Here is a 20,277-nt window from a genome sequence, read left to right as displayed (position 1 = left end):
TGTCACTTTGACAGCTCACTGCGAGTGAACAACACGTGTTTGTTGGTGGGCTCGGATACTCCAAGCCGCTTTATTTTCTGAATTATGATATAGATATTGTACAAGATGCCACCATTTAAAGCTGGTTTACTGAAAAGAAAAATAGACGCAAAGGATTCCAAGAAAACAGCTGCCAAAGATTCATCAGCAGACGAGGTAAGCGTCATAATGTGAAGTGATAGTTTCAGCGTGTTATTTTGTTAATTATTGGTTATATTTGTGGTTTGTCGTAGGGAAGTGACTCTGGGGCAAGCGAGGATCTGATCCGCGGTGATTTGAATGGGACGGAAGACGCTACGGACTCGGAACAGGAAGGAGAAGGCGCTAACTCTGATGCGGAACAAGATGTAAGCATTTAATAGTTTTTAGTAACTACATCTCCAATATTATATTAATATTCAGTATTACTTGCTGACAAGCTTTGTTGATAGCAATTAGATTGTTGTAGAATATCTTGACTATTTTGTTTAGTTGCTATGCTGATAACTTTTAACTAAAGTATCTGGTTTTCAGGAGGTACTGTTTGATGACGATGCCGATTCGACGTTCGGAGACGAAGAGCAGCCAGAAGATGCTTCAGATGCATCATCAGTAAGCATCCTATTGTTATTTTATCAGTAGACCCATCTTGTAAAGCTGCTTATCGTATTTGGAGTACTTGCATGAAAAACACTGTTTAAATAAAGAACTTATTCAAAGAGAACAAGATAAACAATTGCATGACTTTTCAACTGCGATTACTGCATTATGTTGTTAGCACGGCAGAAAGCTGATAGCTTTATTAATGTGATTGTGTAATTGTAACTTAGGGTCCGCTGCACCAAACCATCTGTCACCATTAAAGCATTCGCTAAATATTATTGTATGGGAAGTTTCCTAGATCTCTGCTACGTGACATTGTTCACTTTGTTAACTGTCAATGATGCAACTGGCCCTTAGTGAAAAAAAAATTCAAAATATTTTTATTTCTACAAATTAATATTCCAAGAGAGGCAGTACAGTGATCCCCACACTAGGCTCAGCCTGTATCATGGGGATCTTAGTCAATTGTCTAATTTCACTGGATGTTGTCAAACTGTTTTTCATCACATATGTTATTATGTAAAGTGTCATTCTATGGAACTTGCTAACTATGTAAACAAACCGCCATATTGAAATTGTCAAAAATGATGAATTTACTAGTGACTTTTGTTTACATAGTTCGCAAGTTCCATAGAATGACACTTTAGTGGATACTACTCAAGCCTTATCAATTTACTGTAAGAACAAATATTTGTGCACAACATTTTCTTTTTTCATTTCTTTGTTAATTGTTTTTTCTTCAGCCAAAATTATTGACACACAAGTTATATTATGTTTCACAATCCATTTAAAAATTGTTCAGCTCAAGAAATACACTTGATCAGCACATAGCTGATCATACTCATATAAAAACATATAAATATTTGTCATCTTTCACAGGAGCTAACAGATTCAGAAGCTGATGATGAATCAGATGATGATAATGATGATGAAGATGATGATGAAGTATCACAACAGAGTGAAGAAGACAGTGGTGCAGAGTCTGGCATCGGACAAACACACTCGGGTTCCAGTGATGAGTCGGACAAAGAGATAAACCAGAAAGTGAAAAAGAAAACTAAACAAAAAGAGACAAAAGAAAAGCAAGTGAAAGAGAAAGAAAAGCAGGTGAAAGGGAAAGAAGTAAAAGGAAAGACCAAGGACAGTGTGGATATGTTAGCTGATAAAATTAAGGAAACTAGTGTTAAGATGCAGCCAGTAGCTCAAAAAGGTATGTCATTTTACTCATTTTGTACCCCATTTACCCCCTTATTCATAAAACTTTACGGTCCTGATTTAGTTAAATTATGTTTTATCCCTTTCTTACAAATACATAATCAAAATGACTGATAAAGAAAAACGATTCATAGCTAAATCAGGCCTAGTCCAGTAACGCGTTTATGAATAATGCCATTAATATTTTTTTTAAGACAAAAACATTTTCCTGTGATGTTCTTAATTCAGTCAGAATAGTAGTGTCAATGAATTGACACTACGTACTGAAGTACGTACATACATTGTTAGTGCAGATTCTGCTTAATATAGTTCGTTTTTTTAGCATTAGAAAAAGACTACGCGATCTTTACGTGTCTTTTAATTGTAAAACGCTTTTTAAAAATCAGTACCTATTACTTATGAAAGCAAAAGAATGTAAATAATCGTATATGATTCATAATTCTTACATATTTGCCGTGACTTATTTTTCAAAAGTGTTTTTCAGTAAAAAGACACGTCAAGATTGTTTACCTTTTTTCTAATGTTAAAAAAAACGAACTATAACATTTTACCATATTTATTTGATAACTATGTAACGGGGTAACACTGCTAGTGTGATGGGGACCTTTGGACCCGGCATGGCTCAGAACTGGTTTCAGTTTCTTAAGTTTTGTACATATTGTTAAATGTATCCTTTGTGAGATATTTGACCAAATAAAAAACACGACTGCGAAAAAGCGAACTGAAAAGACAAAAATAATTTTTAGTTGTGTTAGTTACTCAACTTAATGAATGTAAAAAATTATTAGAATATGAGTGTTTAGTGAAGGTTATAAACAACAAACGCAAAAGTTTTATGCTCATTTAGAATCGTGACTGTACCTGTGTATTTTATTTCAATTGCAGTCGGGGACCTTTTAAATGGGAAAATGTCAATACATCAAGGTCCCCGACTGCAATTGAAATAAAATACACAGGTACAGTCACGATTCTAAATGAGCATAAAACTTTTGCGTTTGTTGTTTATAACCTTCACTAAACACTCATATTCTAATAATTTTTTACATTCATTAAGTTGAGTAACTAACACAACTAAAAATTATTTTTGTCTTTTCAGTTCGCTTTTTCGCAGTCGTGTTTTTTAATTTTTAATTAATTTATTTTATTTTATACTTTTTAGAATTTTTACATTCATTAAGTTGAGTAACTAACACAACTAAAAAATATTTTTATCTTTTCAGTTCGCTTTTTCGCAGTCGTGTTTTTTAATTTTTTATTTATTTAATTAATTTTGGGGTCATGATTTCGTTAATAATCATTTGAAGTCACTTTATATTACTTTTGCGAGGGCGTCCTCAGTACAGAAAGGCACGCAGAGCGCCGCATATATCGGGCTACGCCCGACTACTTTGGAACGCGTACAGTGCGCCACGAACGTCGGGCTACGCCCGACGCTTTGAGCAAGAGGGCACTGAAGGCGTCTTGGTAAGGGTACAGCGTGTCACGTATGTGGGCCTACGCCCGACACTTAGTATGAGAGAGTCAAAGGCGCCTGGCTTTGGACCGAGTGCAGCGCGCCACGTACGTCGGGCTACATCCGACTCTTTTACCATTAGGGCGCCGAAGGCGCCCGGCTTTAGAAGGCGTACAAGGTGCCTCGTACACGCCCGACGCTTTGAGTAAGAGGGCGCCGAAGGCGCCCGGCTTTGGTAAGCGTACAGCGTGTCACGTACGTCGGGCTACGCCCGACACTTTTAGTATGACAATGTTGAGGGGACTGGCTTTAGACCGCGTGCAGCGCGCCACGTACGTCGGGCTACGCCCGACGCTTTGAGTATGAGGCCGGCTTTGGTAATCATACAGCGTGTCACGCTACGCCCGATACTTTTAATATGAGAGAGTCGAAGGCGCCTGGCTTTGGACCGCTTGCAGCGCGCCACGTACATCGGGCTACGGCAGAACCTTTAAGTGTGAGGGCGCCGAAGGCGCCCGGCTTTGGTATGCGTACAGCGTGTCACGTACGTCGGACTACGCCCGACGCTTTGAGCAAGAGGGCACTGAAGGCGTCTTGGTAAGGGTACAGCGTGTCACCTATGTGGGCCTACGCCCGACACTTAGTATGAGAGAGTCGAAGGCGCCTGGCTTTGGACCGAGTGCAGCGCGCCACGTACGTCGGGCTACATCCGACTCTTTTACCATTAGGGCGCCGAAGGCGCCCGGCTTTAGAACGCGTATAACGCGCCTCGTACACGCCCGACGCTTTGAGTAAGAGGGCGCCTTCGGCGCCCGACACTTTTAGTATGAGAAAGTAGAAGTCGCCTGGCTTTGGACCGCGCGCAGCGCGCCACGTACGTCGGGCTACGCCCGACGCTTTGAGTATGAGGCCGGCTTTGGTAATCATACAGCGTGTCACGCTACACCCAATACTTTTAATATGAGAGATTTGAAGGTGCCTGGCTTTGGACTGCGTGCAGCGCGCCACGTACATCGGGCTACGCCAAAACCTTTAAGTGTGAGGGCGCCGAAGGTGCCCGGCTTTGGTATGCGTACAGCGTGTCACGTACGTCGGACTACGCCCGACACTTTTAGTATGAGAAAGTAGAAGTCGCCTGGCCTTGGACCGCGCGCAGTGCGCCACGTATGTACGTCGGGCTACGCCCGACTCTTTTAGTATGAGGGCGCCGAAGGCGCCCGGCTTTGGAACGCGTACAACGCGCCACGTATGTCGGGCTACGGCCGATGCTTTGAGTATGAGGGCGCCCGGCTTTGGTAAGCGTATAGCGTGTCACGTACGTCGGGCTACGCCTGACCCTTTTAGTGTGGGGGCGTCTTTGGCGCCTGGCTTTGGACCGAGTGCATATACTTGGACAAGTTGCAGGAAGCGCACATCTTTCTTACGCTCTGAGCCGTAGGCCCTACGTGGAGCTCACCCTTCGGCCTTAAAAAGAATGTCATCATCATCATAAATGTTAAAATTAAATCAAACCATACGGTTATAATACTTTCACGATTTGTTCTGCCAAAGTCGGTGCAGAGTTAGCTTAGAAGGACTCTGTATCGTATCGATTAATAAATAGAAGTTATATTTTAAACTTTTCGATTCCATAAGCGCAATTACGAACATGTTTTAAAAACTATGAGTAGTATGTACCTACCTAATATAATATAATTATATTTTTTTATGATCAGCGGTCAAACCCTATCCTTTTATTTTAATAAGTATCCCATTCAATAATAATATTTGGTTTTATGAGATTAGCTTCTCTTAACATATTTTGTCAATTCTTACTTTCTCAAAATGAAACTTAAACCCACATGTTGCATATATAGTATCAATCGGCTTTCAGCCCTTCATTTTGATACCCTACTCGATAGGTTTGCACGATATTTTTTTCTAAAGGTTGCGTAATATGGCGTATTAAGTCCGCCATATTGTTTTTATAATGACGTCACATAGCCTATGTTACCCGGGATGACGTAAGGATTCTAATGATGTATCATACGTCTAAATCGGTTAAGGCATTCAGAAGTTAAGGTGGAATAAAGAAACTCACATACATACAAACATGAACGCTGAAAACAATACACTCTTTTTGTTTGGGCAGTCGTGTAATAAATTTAATACCAAGCGTGTGTAACTATGTTACTTTTCTCCATAGATGAATACGAGTCAGGAGACACGTCGGACGAAGAAGAGCGACGCAATACCGTCGGTGACATCCCGATGTGGTGGTACAATGAGTACCAGCATGTAGGCTATGACTTGGACGGACGGAAGATCATCAAACCACCACAGAGAGATCAGATTGATGAGTTCCTTAAGTAAGTACCATTTTTACATGGTTAAATGACAATTTGTTGACTTTAGGTACCATTAATTTACCACTTCTCTGTTTGTTACTTTTTGCTACTAGTTGCTAGGGAAAGAATTATTGTCAAAATTTATTTCTTTTAGAAATGTTTTTTAGGGTTCCGTACCCAAAGGGTAAAAACGGAACCCTATTACTAAGACTCTGCTGTCCGTCTATCCGTCTCTCCGCCCGTCTGTCCATCTATCTGTCTGTCACCAGGCTGTAACTCATGAACCGTGATAGCTAGACAGTTGAAATTTTTGCCGCTATAACAACAAATATTAAAAACAGAATATAATAAATAATTAAGTGGGGCTCCCATACAACAAACGTGTTTTTTTCCGTTTTTTGGGTAATGGTACGGAACCCTTAGTGCGCGGGGTCCGACTCGCACTCGGTTTTTACATATTGATAACACTAACATTTAAAATTTAAGTAATCAAAAATAATATCTTTCAAATTATTCATGACGACAAAAAATACTTTTTCTCAAAAATGGACGGCAAAGTCGACTTTGCCGTTTAAAAAATAGGTTGCGAAGCGCGTAGTTTATGGTCAGTCAAAAATTAAAAAGTTAAAAACATTGCAGTCTCGATTTTGGGACTGCAATGTTGCATACAAATTCCATTATTTGTCGATTCCAAACTTTTTAAAAGTTGAAATGGCCATATCAAATGAAGGCACAGGCCCATTAAACAGCCAAACAGATGATTAGTACCGCGACTATTTAGCTGTCTCAAATAGGTTGGCGTATTTTCGTCAGAAAAATACACTTCTATTTTTTTATTAAAAAAATAAAAAGGCGGCAAAGCTAATTTTTTCAATTGTTTCTACTTTTTTCTGTGAAAATATATACGTAAGAAAGTTGCTTTTGTAAAATATTTCTATGATATTTATATTTCTTGCACCATTTTTGAGAAAAGCACTATATATGACTCGGCTGGAAGGCTACTTGCTGGCTTCGGATTCAATTAAACGGACTCCCAAGGTCGTCCGTTTAAAACGAATCCTCAGCCTGAAAGTAGCTACTTCCGAGCCTCGACAATAATGTACTATTTCATGACGACACCTAAGTATAAAAAAAATCGCGACCTTGTATTTTTTTTCTTATTTACTAGCTTGATTATCCTCCCATCTTCAATGCCTTTTCATTTGTTCCCTTTTGACTAGCTTAATACCAAAATATTGCCTATTCTGTACAGAAAATGCGAAGACCCCGATTTCTGGCGAACGGTCCGTGACCCCAGCACCGGGCAGGACGTGATTCTCAGCAAGCAGGACCTGGAGCTGATCTCCCGCATCCGCCAGGGTCAAGTGCCCAATGCTGACCATGATGAGTATGAGGTAGGGTCTGCAAGATATAGGGTACATTTGGTGCAAAAGCCCGTGATTTTATCGTCCGATATTTTGGCCATCATAAGAATATAATCGTTGTTTAGACCACAACAGTTTCACTCACTTGAATTTTTAGTCGCTATTGGCGACATGTTTTGGGCCCTTCGGGGGTCCTTCCTTTCGTCGTGCACGAGTTGCAGTCGCCGCGAGCACTCGAGCCTGAAGAAGGACCCCCAACGGCCCGAAACATGTAGCCAATAGCGACTAAAACTTCAAGTTAGTGAAACCGTTGTCGTCTAAACAGTTTAAAATATGTCTCACGAAAGTTTAATATCGATCATATAATCGTTTTCAAGAAAATGATTATTCTAGTAGGAGAAAAGCCTTCGAAAAGGCGGACAGCAAAACATTTTTTCAAAAGTCCGTTGACTGAGTATGCCCTTGTGTGATGTACCTTAATAAAATTATAACTATATTAGTAGCTGCTTTGTTACTGCACACCGTTGTATGGGGACCTTGCACTTTGAGACTATGCGCTGAAACTTGGCACAGTTGATTCTTAGCTGGTCTTGAGCAGATACAGACCGGGAGCCGTCGAGAGCCACCTCTCATTTAGTGAGGGGGGAGGGGGAAAGTTCGACGCTGCTGCGCTTCACTTGGAGCAACATTTCTCTAAAACTATACCTATTAGGGAATGTAATATATCATTTTCGGATAAATTAAGGATGAGGAATCTAGTTTTGGAACAAAAACAATGCACTTTCTAACAAAAAAAAAACATAAAGTAGAAAAGACTAAAAAACGTATTTTTGATTTTTTCATAATTACCAATTTTTTTTTAAAGTGTAGTAGGAATCTGAAAACAATAAATACAGTCATAAAGCTACACTTATTACGTTTAAGAAAATATATAGTTTAATATACAAAACTGTTGATAAATGGGAGATAAAAAATAATATTAAGCGTGGGTCAGAGTGATCTCAATACAAAATATTATGAATGTGGGAAAGTTACTTATAATTTGTTCTACAATCGTTTATTTTTCTTGTTTTTCGTAAATAACTCGTAAACGGTAGCCCACAGCAAAAAAATATCTGTTACGTAAATAATCTGTTTCAGATTTCTTATAAAATAAGTACTACTGTTTTTCGGTACCATCAATATTAAAAAAAATATTGAAGGGAGAAAATAAATACTCAGGTCCCCTTTTTTAGTCATTCGTAAATAACTCGTAAACGAAGGCCAATAGCAAAAAATTTTTAGTACATGAATAATTTACATAAAATTTCCTACAAAAAAGGTCATTCGAACTTTTTCGCTAGGATCAATATTAAAAACGATATTAAAGAGAGAAAATAAATTCTAAGGTCCCCTTTTTAAATATTGATCCTAGCGAAAAAGTTTGAATAACCTTTTTTGTAGGAAATTTTATGCTAATTATTCTTGTGTTAAAATATTTTTTGCTATTGGACATACTTTACGAGTTATTTACGAATGACTAAAAAAGAGGACCTTAGTATTTATTTTCTCCCTTCAATATTTTTTTTAATATTGACCTTAGCGAAAAAAAGGAGCACTTATTTTATAAGAAATTTGAAACAGATTATTTACGTAACAGATATTTTTTTGCTGTGGGCTACCGTTTACGAGTTATTTACGAAAAACTAAAAAATAAACGATTGTAGAACAAATTATAAGTAACTTTCCCACATTCATAATATTTTGTATTGAGATCACTCTGACCCACGCTTAATATTATTTTTTATCTCCCATTTATCAACAGTTTTGTATAATAAACTATATATTTTCTTAAACGTAATAAGTGTAGCTTTACAACTATATTTTTTGTTTTCAGATTCCTACTACACATAAAAAAAAATTGGTAATTATTAAAAAATCCAAGATACGTTTTTTTGTCTTTTCTACTTTATGTTTTTTTTTGTTAGAAAGTGCATTGTTTTGGTTCAAAAAAAAAATTCCTCATCCTTAATTTAACCGAAAATGATATATCACATGCCCTAATAGGTACAGTTTTAGAGAAATGTTGCTCCAAGTGAAGCGCGGCGGCGTCGAACTTCCCCCCTCCCCCCCACTAAATGAGACGTGGCTCTCGAGGTCTCCCGGTCTGTATCTGCTCATGACCAGCTAAGAATCAACTGTGCCAAGTTTCAGCGCATAGTCACAAAGTGCAAGGTGTCGTGCACTAACAAACTAGCTATAGGTACTATAAGTAGTAGTAAGAGTTTGCCTTTATGGTACAAAAACATATAATAAAAGTAACTTAAAATCAGGAAAAGTTAAGTATAAAATAGTCCTTTTACCTACACCTTGATGGATGTTGCCTCAGTTTGCGTTCCAATACAGTACACGGTTACATTTCATTAAATTGTGGAAAGGGCCTCATGTTCCCAAATCCTTGCAGAGACATAAAATTGCTATAATACTTTTTTTTCAGCCGTGGGTGGAATGGTTCTCCCGCGAAGTCCTAGCGACGCCAATTCGCGCGTTCCCAGAACACAAACGATCGTTCCTACCATCCCGTGAGGAACAGAAACACATCTCCAAGATAGTTCACGCGTTAAAAATGGGCTGGACTAAGACGAGGCGAGAAATCGCCATGGAGAGGAGGAAGAAACGGGTAAGCTTTAAATTATTACGAGTTTATTTATTTATTCTTTTCTTTCTCGCGTTATCTTGGCATTTTACCACGTCTCATGGGAGCCTGGGGTACACTTGTTAAATAATCGCAAGAACTTATTGTTTATTTATTTATTATTAAAGGGTAAAACGCGCTTGTGACGCCGCTTGAAGCGTGGCCTGTTGCACCAAAGAGTCTGTCATCTTAACAACATTTGCAATTTCTTTTTTTATGGGAATGATGCGTCGAAATTTTAATGTTACCTTCTTAAAAGCTCCTCCTACCTTGTGGACATAAATAGTACATTATTGTCGAGGCTCGGAAGTAGCTACTTGCAGGCTGAGGATTCGTTTTAAACGGACGACCTTGGGAGTCCGTTTAATTGAATCCGAAGCCAGCAAGTAGCCTTCCAGCCGAGTCATATATAGTGCTTTTCTCAAAAATGGTGCAAGAAATATAAATATCATAGAAATATTTTACAAAAGCAACTTTCTTACGTATATATTTTCACAGAAAAAAGTAGAAACAATTGAAAAAATTAGCTTTGCCGCCTTTTTATTTTTTTAATAAAAAAATAGAAGTGTATTTTTCTGCCGAAAATACGCCAACCTATTTGAGACAGCTAAATAGTCGCGGTACTAATCATCTGTTTGGCTGTTTAATGGGCCTGTGCCTTCATTTGATATGGCCATTTCAACTTTTAAAAAGTTTGGAACTCGACAAATAATGGAATTTGTATGCAACATTGCAGTCCCAAAATCGAGACTGCAATGTTTTTAACTTTTTAATTTTTGACTGACCATAAACTACGCGCTTCGCAACCTATTTTTTAAACGGCAAAGTCGACTTTGCCGTCCATTTTTGAGAAAAAAATCTTACTATACTGTGTCCGTTTACCACGCACATGTAACGGCTACTTTAAGATACGGTGTGATATTGTGGGGAAATGCAATTAAGCAATCCTGACATGGTGTTCAAGTATTAAAAAAAAAATTGATCTACAGATGTTGATAAAAGATGTTTTTTTTAAGTGTTTCTTTAATTCATAGTCGTAGTTGTATTAAAGATTTTAACTTATATTCAGTTACCTACTTATGAAATTAAAATTTCTAAATCAGGTAAGGCAATTCTACAACCTGTGGGGCTCCACTACAGAAGATGAGAATATTCGAGGCATCCACAAACACATCCCAGCGCCCAAGCGCGCCCTGCCGTCCCACGCGGAAAGCTACAACCCGCCGCCAGAGTACTTGCTCGACGCTAAAGAGGTAATGACCTCAAATTTACACTTAAGGAATTGTTAAACAATTTAGGTTGTTGGATAAATATTTTATGGCGTAAGTATGGCACAAGCAAATTGGCTTGTATCTTAAATGGCTCAACAATTAAAAACTTTTCTTTGTTAGCAGTTTCCTAAGAATTCTATATAGACTTAAGAGAGTCCATTAAAGCTTGTGTGTGGTGCAATTAACAAAAGATAAAATGTCAAATTCGCACCAAAAGATGGCGCCATACCTTTGGTCTATACTCGGCTAGATGGCGACACTTTTGATATTTAACAAATTTAACACATATCAGTGAAAGAACAAGGATCAATGTCAAATGGCGTTCTAAAAGTTTAATTCTGTGTCGAAAGATGGCAGTAAATTTACTTTGACTATATAATTTTTGACAATACACCTATATTTGAAATTCTATAAACATCAACTTTAAAATTTAATATGATATTTTTTAGATGAAAGAATGGAACAAGCTAGCAGAAACCCCTTGGAAGCGCAAATACACCTTCTTGCCGACGAAACACGACAACTTGCGCTCTGTCGCCGCCTACCCTCGCTTCATTCGCGAACGCTTCCTGAGATGCTTAGATCTTTATCTCGCGCCTCGTGCAATACATATGAGGGTAAGTCAATGTTGTATTTATATAGCAGAGCGATCTTACAATTCATCATCTTAGGCCGCTAGCTTAGCGTAACTTGCGCGTAAAATGCGGCGATGTAAAAACACATTATTATAGCCGGTCAAACAAGTTTGTCAGTAGAAAAAGGCGCGATATTCAGATTTTCTATGGGACGATAACCTTTCGCGACTGCCTTTTTTAAATATGCCGCTCTTGTCTAGTGACGGAAATGGCTTAACAGAGTATAATAATTTACTTCACCTTGCTGTTATTAAGTTAACATGTGTTTCTTCCAGCTTACCATCAGCCCTGAAGACCTAGTCCCCAAACTGCCATCTCCTCGAGAGCTGCAGCCCTTCCCTACACATGAGGCCCTAGTGTTCAAGGGCCACAGCGGTCTGGTGAGGAGCGCCGACTTTGACCCTACAGGACAGTACGCTGTGTCGGGCAGTGATGACGGCACTGTTAAGAGTAAGTCCTAAGAGCCTTATAATTTTATAATCAATCAATTTATTTATTCACAGACTACAATGGTCCACACATAATATTACACAACACAATACAAATTATATTAACATACGATTATAATATACATTACATTAAAAATTAAATTATAATTAGTTATAAATTAAATAAAAATACATTAAATTAATCCGCTAGTCACTTACCTACCGGCACGGCACGGCGCCTATAATATAAGTTTCTATTAGTGATGTACCGACTACTGATTTGGCCGACTAGCCGACTAATCGGCGCTCTAATGGCCGATTAGTCGGCCGACTAGTCGGCTAGTCGGCCAGATCATTAGTTTCGTATAAGTTCAGGTGAAAAACAATAGTTTTGCTCCTTTGGTTGCGCTATTCGTCATATTAGCTTGGCTAAAAGGTGTTCTCTACAGGTTCAAAGACCTATCACAAGAATCCTCGTTCAATTTCTGTCTTTAGTTCTTTTATTTTGCGATCCTGTGCAGACCGTCAGTACAGCTTGTAGGAGGTATTTCTAAGGCTCTATTTCCCGTACGTAGTCGCCAGTTAAGAACCATTCCCCTGTGGTCAGCGTCTTTACGTAAAACGTGCCCTGTCTAAGTCCCTAAATTTTGCAATAACATTAAAAGTTCCTCATGGCTCCACCATAAAAAAAAAAAAAAACAAAAACTGAATAATAATAAAAAAAACGAACTTGCACATGAAATTACACGAGAATCAGTTGAGATCGACCTGTAGAGGAAAACACCAGCCCACCAACATACGATAACGATCAAACGGTCAATTATATGAACAAAAGTTTTCGTTTGCACCCTGAATAGGTATTTTAGTAAAATAAACATAAAACATATGGTAAATAATGACTGTTGATTTATTTATTTCTGTTTTTCTTTCACTAATAAAGTGCCGACTAATCTGCCATTTTTACCGACTAGTCGCCGACTAATCGCCGACTACAAATGTGACCGGATAGTCGGCTTTCCCCGGCGACTAATCGGTACATCCCTAGTTTCTATGATTTTATTTTTGATCGTCTTTTGTAAGAACTTTTAAAAAACTTAGATTATAGTTACGTTTAATTTAACTTCCAAGATTCGACTCAAGCTAACATATATATGTATTGTAATTAAAAAATCATAAATAAAAACTTGTAATAAGTCTAGGTTAATGAATATTGGTTCAGTCTTGTTTGAGGCTGTAAGGAGACAACGCAAAAACCTTAAAGATGCACTATTTTACGGTCACGTATGGGCTTATGCCTACCTGGTGGTCAGACTGTATAACAACCATCACCGGCTTGCCAATACCTGAAGCTATAAAGACCGCCGAGGACAGGAACACTTGGAAAAGCATGGTACATCGCGCAGGAAACTCTTCAAACTAGACACGACCTTCAGCAATGAAGACGCCGACTAAGAAAAAAAAGAAGCTGTTTTTAGGGTTCCGTACCCAAAGGGTAAAACGGGACCCTATTACTAAGTCTCCGCTGTCCGTCCGTCCGTCTGTCACCAGGCTGTATCTCACGAACCGTGATAGCTAGACAGTTGAAATTTTCACAGATGATGTATTTCTGTTGCCGCTATAACAACAAATACTAAAAACAGAATAAAATAAAGATTTAAGTGGGGCTCCCATACAACAAACGTGATTTTTGACCGAAGTTAAGCAACGTCGGGCGGGGTCAGTACTTGGATGGGTGACCGTTTTTTTTGTCGTTTTTTGCATTATAGTACGGAACCCTTCGTGCGCGAGCCCGACTCGCACTTGCCCGGTTTTTTCTTGTTGTGTTCTAGTATCGGTAAGTCCGAGACGTAGGTGGGTAAGTGTTTTTTCAAGTTTCTAGTAAAAATAGTAGTTTGTGTTACAAGGGATCAAAATGATATATTTCCGTCAAGGGCATACATTGAATCCTGAATGAAGCGATGGATTCTATAATAGAATCCCGAACGTAGTGAGGGATTCTAAAGTAGAATCCTGAGCGTAATGAGGGATTCAAGTGTTAACGCCCAAGACGATATAATTTTGATACCGTGTGACACATACTGCTTTTCACATCAACTATGAGGAAAATAAAAAAATCTTAGTGTTGACACAATCGGATGCTTAAACAGATTATTTAAGCTAAAAAATAATGTGAAAAAAATGTAAAAACAGTGTGCTAGAACAGAAAAGTGCTCCCTCCTAGCAGGGAAGAAAAGTGCCACTTTGATCCCTCCTAGCAGGGAAGAAAAAGCCTTTTTCCGAATAGGTGATATAAAAAAAAATGTTTGTTTCTAGTCTGGGAGACCAGCACCGGGCGCTGCCTGCGCACCATCCCCCTCCCCGCGCCCGTGGCCCGCGTGGCGTGGACGCCGGCGCTCGGCCTCAGTCTCGTAGCGGCCGCGGTTGGGAACAGACTGCTCTTGCTTAATCCTGGCCAGGATATAGGAGCGCATAAGGTGGCCGCTAGAACTGATGAGTTGCTTGAGGAACCGCCGCCACAACATGATGTTGTCAGTAAGTATACTAATAAAATTTGAAGTTCGGTTTAGTTTAACCATAACCATAGAGAAGTAAGTAAGCATAGAGTGCTCACTCCATACATCAGTTTTGTTACCAAAACGCCTATTATTTTCGTAGTCGACATCTAGCGTCAAGTAGCGGAATTATCAAGTATTGCTATTAGCTACTTAAAATTTCCTTTAACTCGCATTATTTCGCACAAATACGATACATCGCGCCGTTAAATGATGCTCTTACACTAAGTGGTTTTAATGGATTTTGTTACATCTTTTACCTTTAGGTATATGGCAAGCGAAAATGACGCAACCACACAACGCACCGACTTCTAAAATAATATTGACAACATGAAAATACTATACTTGCCGCAAAACTAAGTGTCGAATCAGGTCATAATGCCATCTCTTTCACTTTTGGTTGGTCGTAACAAAGGTAAAGGTGATAGCATTATATCAGTCGCTAGTTGGTATCGCGGCAAGTATAAAGGCCCCTGTACATATTGGGCCAACGCAGGCCAGTCCAAGGGACGCAGCCATGCGGTAGAATGAGATAGCAATATCAGTTGCTCCCTCTAACGCATAAATGCGTCCCCCAGACTGGCACACGCTGGTCCAATATGTACAGGGGCCTTAACAATAATGCGCATTTTACAGTGGACGAGCGAACGACCACAGCGATACAGTGGGACAAAGTTAAGCCTGAGGAATGGGCCATTGGCGTACGTGTGGCAGTCACGCATTTCAAGCCCGTTATACACGTGAGTTTTTCATCTGAGGGACTACCGCGAACCACGTTCGACGTTCGACCGTACCCTACCCTAGGGACCTATAGCTTTTTTTAAAATTATGTCATTTATAGGAACCATGTGGGTTAATAAGTTATAAGTAAAATACTTTGTTGTGTCAAGGTATAAAGGAGTTTCACTTTTAAAATACCGACGATTATTATTGTATAATCATATTTTTATGTTAAAAAATATTTAATTTGTATATTCAATAGCCGTTTAAAATATTTTTACACAATTTTTAATCATGGCTGAATGCCGGATGTCTGTGCCTTCGATGCCTAACTTATCAAAAAATTACAATATAGCGGATGAATGTTTGAAATGTCACCGTATTTAAGAATTATTTCGCTTAAAATTTAGTTTTTTCTTTGCAAGTGTGATGAAAAACATTGTGTGTCACTCTGGGGGTAAGAATATTGTAAGCTCGAGTTATTAATTCCAGACCTCGCTTACAAAATCTCACTTACCCCCACTTTGCACAATGTACTATTAATTACATCGAAACTGTAACTGCTAAATTGAGTAATTGAACTGTTTTCATATTTGTTACTATGTAATTACGAATTCAACGGACAACCGCAATGACCTTGGATTGACAGCTAACGATAACGAACAAGTTTTAAAAGTTTGGGTTGCCATAGCAGTAACAAAAAATCTACCATTTTCTACCATCGTGTTATGTTGCCAAAAATATGAATAGCAATCTAAGAGGCCTTTTTCTATCATATCAATATCAAACTTAAGTTATTGATTTTATCCACAAGTCACCAATGTTTTGCTTTTGTATAAAGAAAGACAGATCCGTCTGACAAATTTGGCTAAATTGGGGATGAAGGCCGAAAGTTTTGTAGTTTGATCTGGAGTATCGAAACAAGGATTAGTGGGTTGCAATAGCAATTTATAAAAATCTACCATTTTCTAGCTCGCCTGGCACGGGAAAGGCGACTACATCGCAGTGACGCTACAAGATGGCGCCAGTCGCGCGGTGGTCGTGCACCAGCTGTCGAGGCGGAGGAGTCAGATGCCGTTCTCCAAGGCGAAGGGGCTGGTGCAGTGTGCGCTGTTCCATCCCATTACGCCGAGGCTGTTTGTGGCTGTAAGTTTTAATATTCAATAAAAATGGCAAGAAAGTAAACGGCAATTAAGTGTGTTGTTGATAAGATGATGCTCGTTTTTCGAAAGTGTATCATTTTAGAGTACCTAATTAAGGAAAATACCCTTTTCTAGTTTTCAGGATGAAAGTGGGGCTTTTGGTACACGACTAAATGGGAAAATATTTTTTTAATTGATCGAAATCGGCATTAGTAATCGATTTCTATTAGATAAAACAATTTCAGTTCTGTAATCTGTAAGGTATTTTTACTGAATAGATCTGAGTTGAATAGCTAAATGATTAACATACCACCCACAAGATGGACAGACGACCTTGTTAAAGTCGCCGGAAGACGCTGGATGCGGGTCGCTTCCAACCGGCACGTATGGAGGTCCAAGGGGGAGGCCTATGTTCAGCAGTGGACGTCTTATGGCTGAGATGATGATGATGATAACATACCTACACTTCCACTATAAAAACAGTTATTTTGCTAGTAGATGTAACCTATTATCTTCGCGCAACGCGATTGAAAACAGTTAACCGTGATATTAATTATATAAATCTTCTACAGACTCAGCGTGTTGTTCGAATTTATGACCTGGTGAAACAAGAGTTGATAAAGAAACTTCTGACTGGAGCGCAGTGGGTCAGCTCGATGGCCGTGCATCCTGCAGGAGACAACTTGCTGGTCGCGTCTTATGATCGCAAATGCATGTGGTAAGTAGTGGATTTTTGTCCTTATGACTTGGTACTACTGCTTAAGTTAACTTAGTAAGTAAATAATCTTTACATATTCCACAGCAAATGAGAACAAATTCAAAAACGGATACGTCAATAATTTTCTGGATCTCTTTAATCTCTTTCTTTAGCAGAATGCTGTTTATCGTTTTGTTTTCATTGTATAATCCGTCATTCAGAGTGATAAATAAATGCAAAAGTAACTATAAATCGACTACTCTGATTCTTTTTCTCCTATTTAATCAGTACTATCTTATTTATCCAGCGATAAAACAAAAACCTGACGCACGGACCTCAAAACATTTTTTCCCAGGTTCGATTTGGAGCTGTCATCTAAACCATACCAAACCCTCCGCCTGCACGGCGGCGCCGTCCGCGCCGTGGCGTTCCACCGCCGCTACCCGCTGTTCGCGACCGCTGGTGATGATCACAACATCGTCGTGTCGCACGGCATGGTTTACAAGTTAGTATCTTTGCAAGTCTGAGCACTTACCACGAATAATCGAAGATCGAAATTTCGTTGTCTGCCTTTCTATATATAGCTCTTGCTAATTCGTACGGCAGGGAGACAAATAGACGAACGAAATTCGAGAAAAAAAACGTGATTGTAGTCATAGCCCTACCCTCCATAGCTGAGTGAAACATGAAGCTGGTCTTATGGTGCAATCGAAAGGTTTCTAAAGGACCTTCTCGACGAGAAAAAGCCAGTCCACATGGAATTTATGCTCCTTAGAAAGTTTTTGAGGAAGCGTACAAAAGACAAGACTTGATAAGAGGTATTATTTAGTCAGCAATAAAAGCCTGTAGGTATAAAAAGAACTTAGTATTTTGCTTCATTATTTTATTACCAATTAAGGCTTTAGTACTTTGTTTTGTTTTATGGTACAAGTTGATTCATGAAATATGAATGAATGAAGATTTATTATTGACCAATCGACATTGCCTAAATTAGGAACGAAAGGTTAGTCATACATGATTAATGTTGTTTGTTTTTACCAGTGACCTTCTACAAAACCCTCTCCTGGTGCCGCTGAAGCAGCTCCGTGGCCCCGAAAAGCGCGAGGACTTGTGTGTGCTGGATATCCGCTTCCACCCGACGCAGCCCTGGCTACTTGCTGCGGGTGCTGACTCTACTCTACGACTATATACTTGAATAAATGTTTATTTTAATAGTCATATGCTGTTTTATTTATATATGCCCCTAATTAAAACGTCATATTTTATTATTACTACAGGAAGCCTGTAAACAAATACCTAAGTTCAGGGCCTAAAACTAAGTAACGTAGCTAGCATCTCTATCGCTGGAATATGCAGGAGCGTGGTGAGGCTGATAACGATTTTAGATATTATCGGTAGGTATTGTAACACGATATTTAATTATTTATAGTTTTTGGCCACAAAAGCTCTTACTACAATAAGTTCGTTTCTCTATTTTACTGCATCTTTATAATAGTCTGACAAAAAAGAGTAGAAATAGAGGATATTACTGCAATGTTCTGCCGCCAGAGTGCCGACTCTAGTAAATTCATAGACTAACTTATACATACTGTGCCTTAAACTGTTTTTTGACAAGTTTTCACAGACAATAAAATGACATTGATGCATCAAGGCGGTTTGTTAACAAGGGCCTACCGGTAAACGCGAAAATCGAAATTTAGTTATCTGCTATTATTTAGTTATCGCTCGAATATGCAAGAGTGATAGAGAGGCAGAAACCGAACTTTCGATTGTCGTGTTTCACGGTAGGCCATGTGATTGACGTAGTGACGCATGATTTGTCGTTGATGTTTGTTTACTGTATGTTCTAGTTGTGCCACCTACGCAGAGCTTTGCCTAATATTCCCTATTAAGGCCGTAACACACTATTAAAAGTGGCAATACCGTAGTGTCGTCCCTTTCAAATCAATCTATATAAAAAACGGGACGATACTACACAGTATTGCTACTTTTTAATTTCTACTTTTTTTTTGTCAGTCTGTAAATCTCATTGAAGAGGCCGTTATCGATTTTAGTCGCAAAAATGTAAAATTGTTAGATAGAATTCTACACTTTTTGCTACCTAATAGAAATAACAAGTACTGGTTTCTATTCGCACGTCTTCCCATCTTGCACTTTTGTAGATAATTTTTTGAAATAGACTCACTAAATTTAGTAATGATTTTTTTTTCTGAAGGACGTTTAGGTAAACGCGCGTAAAGCACTGATTTTGTCGATCTTATTTGTAAATTTCGTAAAGTTTGGACTGCTAAAAATGGTAAATTTGTATTACACATATCCTGTACTCGAACTTTTGTAGACTACATTTTTGTTATTATGACTTTGAAGTAGTGTAAATGAAAGTTAGACGAAATCAATTTTCTCCAAAAATTACTTCAAAACAAGTGACAATTTCTCTGAAATTCACATAATTTCAACGTAATTTTGTTACTTAAACAATCGAAAACATTTCTTGAAACTGTTCTTATACATCATTTAGTATAATTTACTACCATAATTTTTTGATGAATTTTTAAACACTGCCCCTTCTCGTCATGTATTACCGGTGACGCACACTCGCGACCTCATTATTAAAAGCCAAGATGAGAAGACGTGCTAATAGAAACCAATACTTGCTACATATTTAGATATTACGTAACAAAAGGTGTACAATTTCAACTACCAAATCCATCAATTTCACATTTCTGCTCTAAAATCGATAACGGATAACGGCCTCTGAACGGTGTAGTTTCCCGTAGAATTTAGTTTTAATGAAAACTACTCAAAAACTACCATTCTACTGCTCTGCAATATATGTGGCAACATTTTCAATTTTCACCAAATAAGGCTTGGTCTCCACTAAAAGCGTTTACAAACAATTAATTCTAATTTTTTATGTCCAATTTAAAGTAATATATCTTAATGCTAACAAAATCGATAGGTGAATCCTTTTTGCAGTGTTTATTAATATAAAAAAATAGCAATTTATTAATGATTACAACATATATTAAGTTTCATTAAAAGTTTCGCTTGTTGACAAACTCTCTCTGAAGTATGTAACCAGCCTTATAAAGCTCGGTTTGTCAGGAAATGCCAATCTGACATTTGACACGGCGGTCTACTGATTGGTTCAACTCCAATAACGGCGGTAGAATTAAGC

The 20,277-nt window shown here is 38.5% G+C and overlaps 1 protein-coding gene across 1 annotated transcript; it reads left to right on the top strand.

The window, feature by feature from the left end:
- Nucleotides 1-6: 6 nt before the first annotated feature.
- LOC134797042 (ribosome biogenesis protein BOP1 homolog) lies at nt 7-18,313 on the top strand. The gene is made up of 16 exons (XM_063769258.1): nt 7-195; nt 273-386; nt 553-630; nt 1,501-1,831; nt 5,475-5,637; nt 6,869-7,010; nt 9,457-9,639; nt 10,758-10,907; nt 11,375-11,542; nt 11,836-12,010; nt 14,302-14,520; nt 15,177-15,280; nt 16,233-16,406; nt 16,975-17,120; nt 17,455-17,604; nt 18,141-18,313. Exons 1-16 carry the CDS (start codon nt 106-108, stop codon nt 18,292-18,294), a joined length of 2,541 nt encoding a protein of 846 aa, XP_063625328.1. The 5' UTR covers nt 7-105; the 3' UTR covers nt 18,295-18,313.
- Nucleotides 18,314-20,277: the final 1,964 nt, after the last annotated feature.

The sequence above is a fragment of the Cydia splendana genome, chromosome 14 (assembly GCF_910591565.1).
Source record: "Cydia splendana chromosome 14, ilCydSple1.2, whole genome shotgun sequence".
Taxonomy (NCBI): Eukaryota; Metazoa; Arthropoda; class Insecta; order Lepidoptera; family Tortricidae; genus Cydia; species Cydia splendana.
This window is presented reverse-complemented; position numbering and strand designations above follow the sequence as displayed.

Excerpts from the sequence above, each read along its gene's own strand:
- LOC134797042 (XM_063769258.1), top strand. The coding sequence starts at position 106 with ATGCCACCATTTAAAGCTGGTTTACTGAAAAGAAAAATAGACGCAAAG. Across the intron at positions 5,638-6,868 it reads CAGATTGATGAGTTCCTTAA|AAAATGCGAAGACCCCGATT; the intron begins GTAAGTACCATT and ends TATTCTGTACAG. Across the intron at positions 10,908-11,374 it reads ACTTGCTCGACGCTAAAGAG|ATGAAAGAATGGAACAAGCT; the intron begins GTAATGACCTCA and ends GATATTTTTTAG.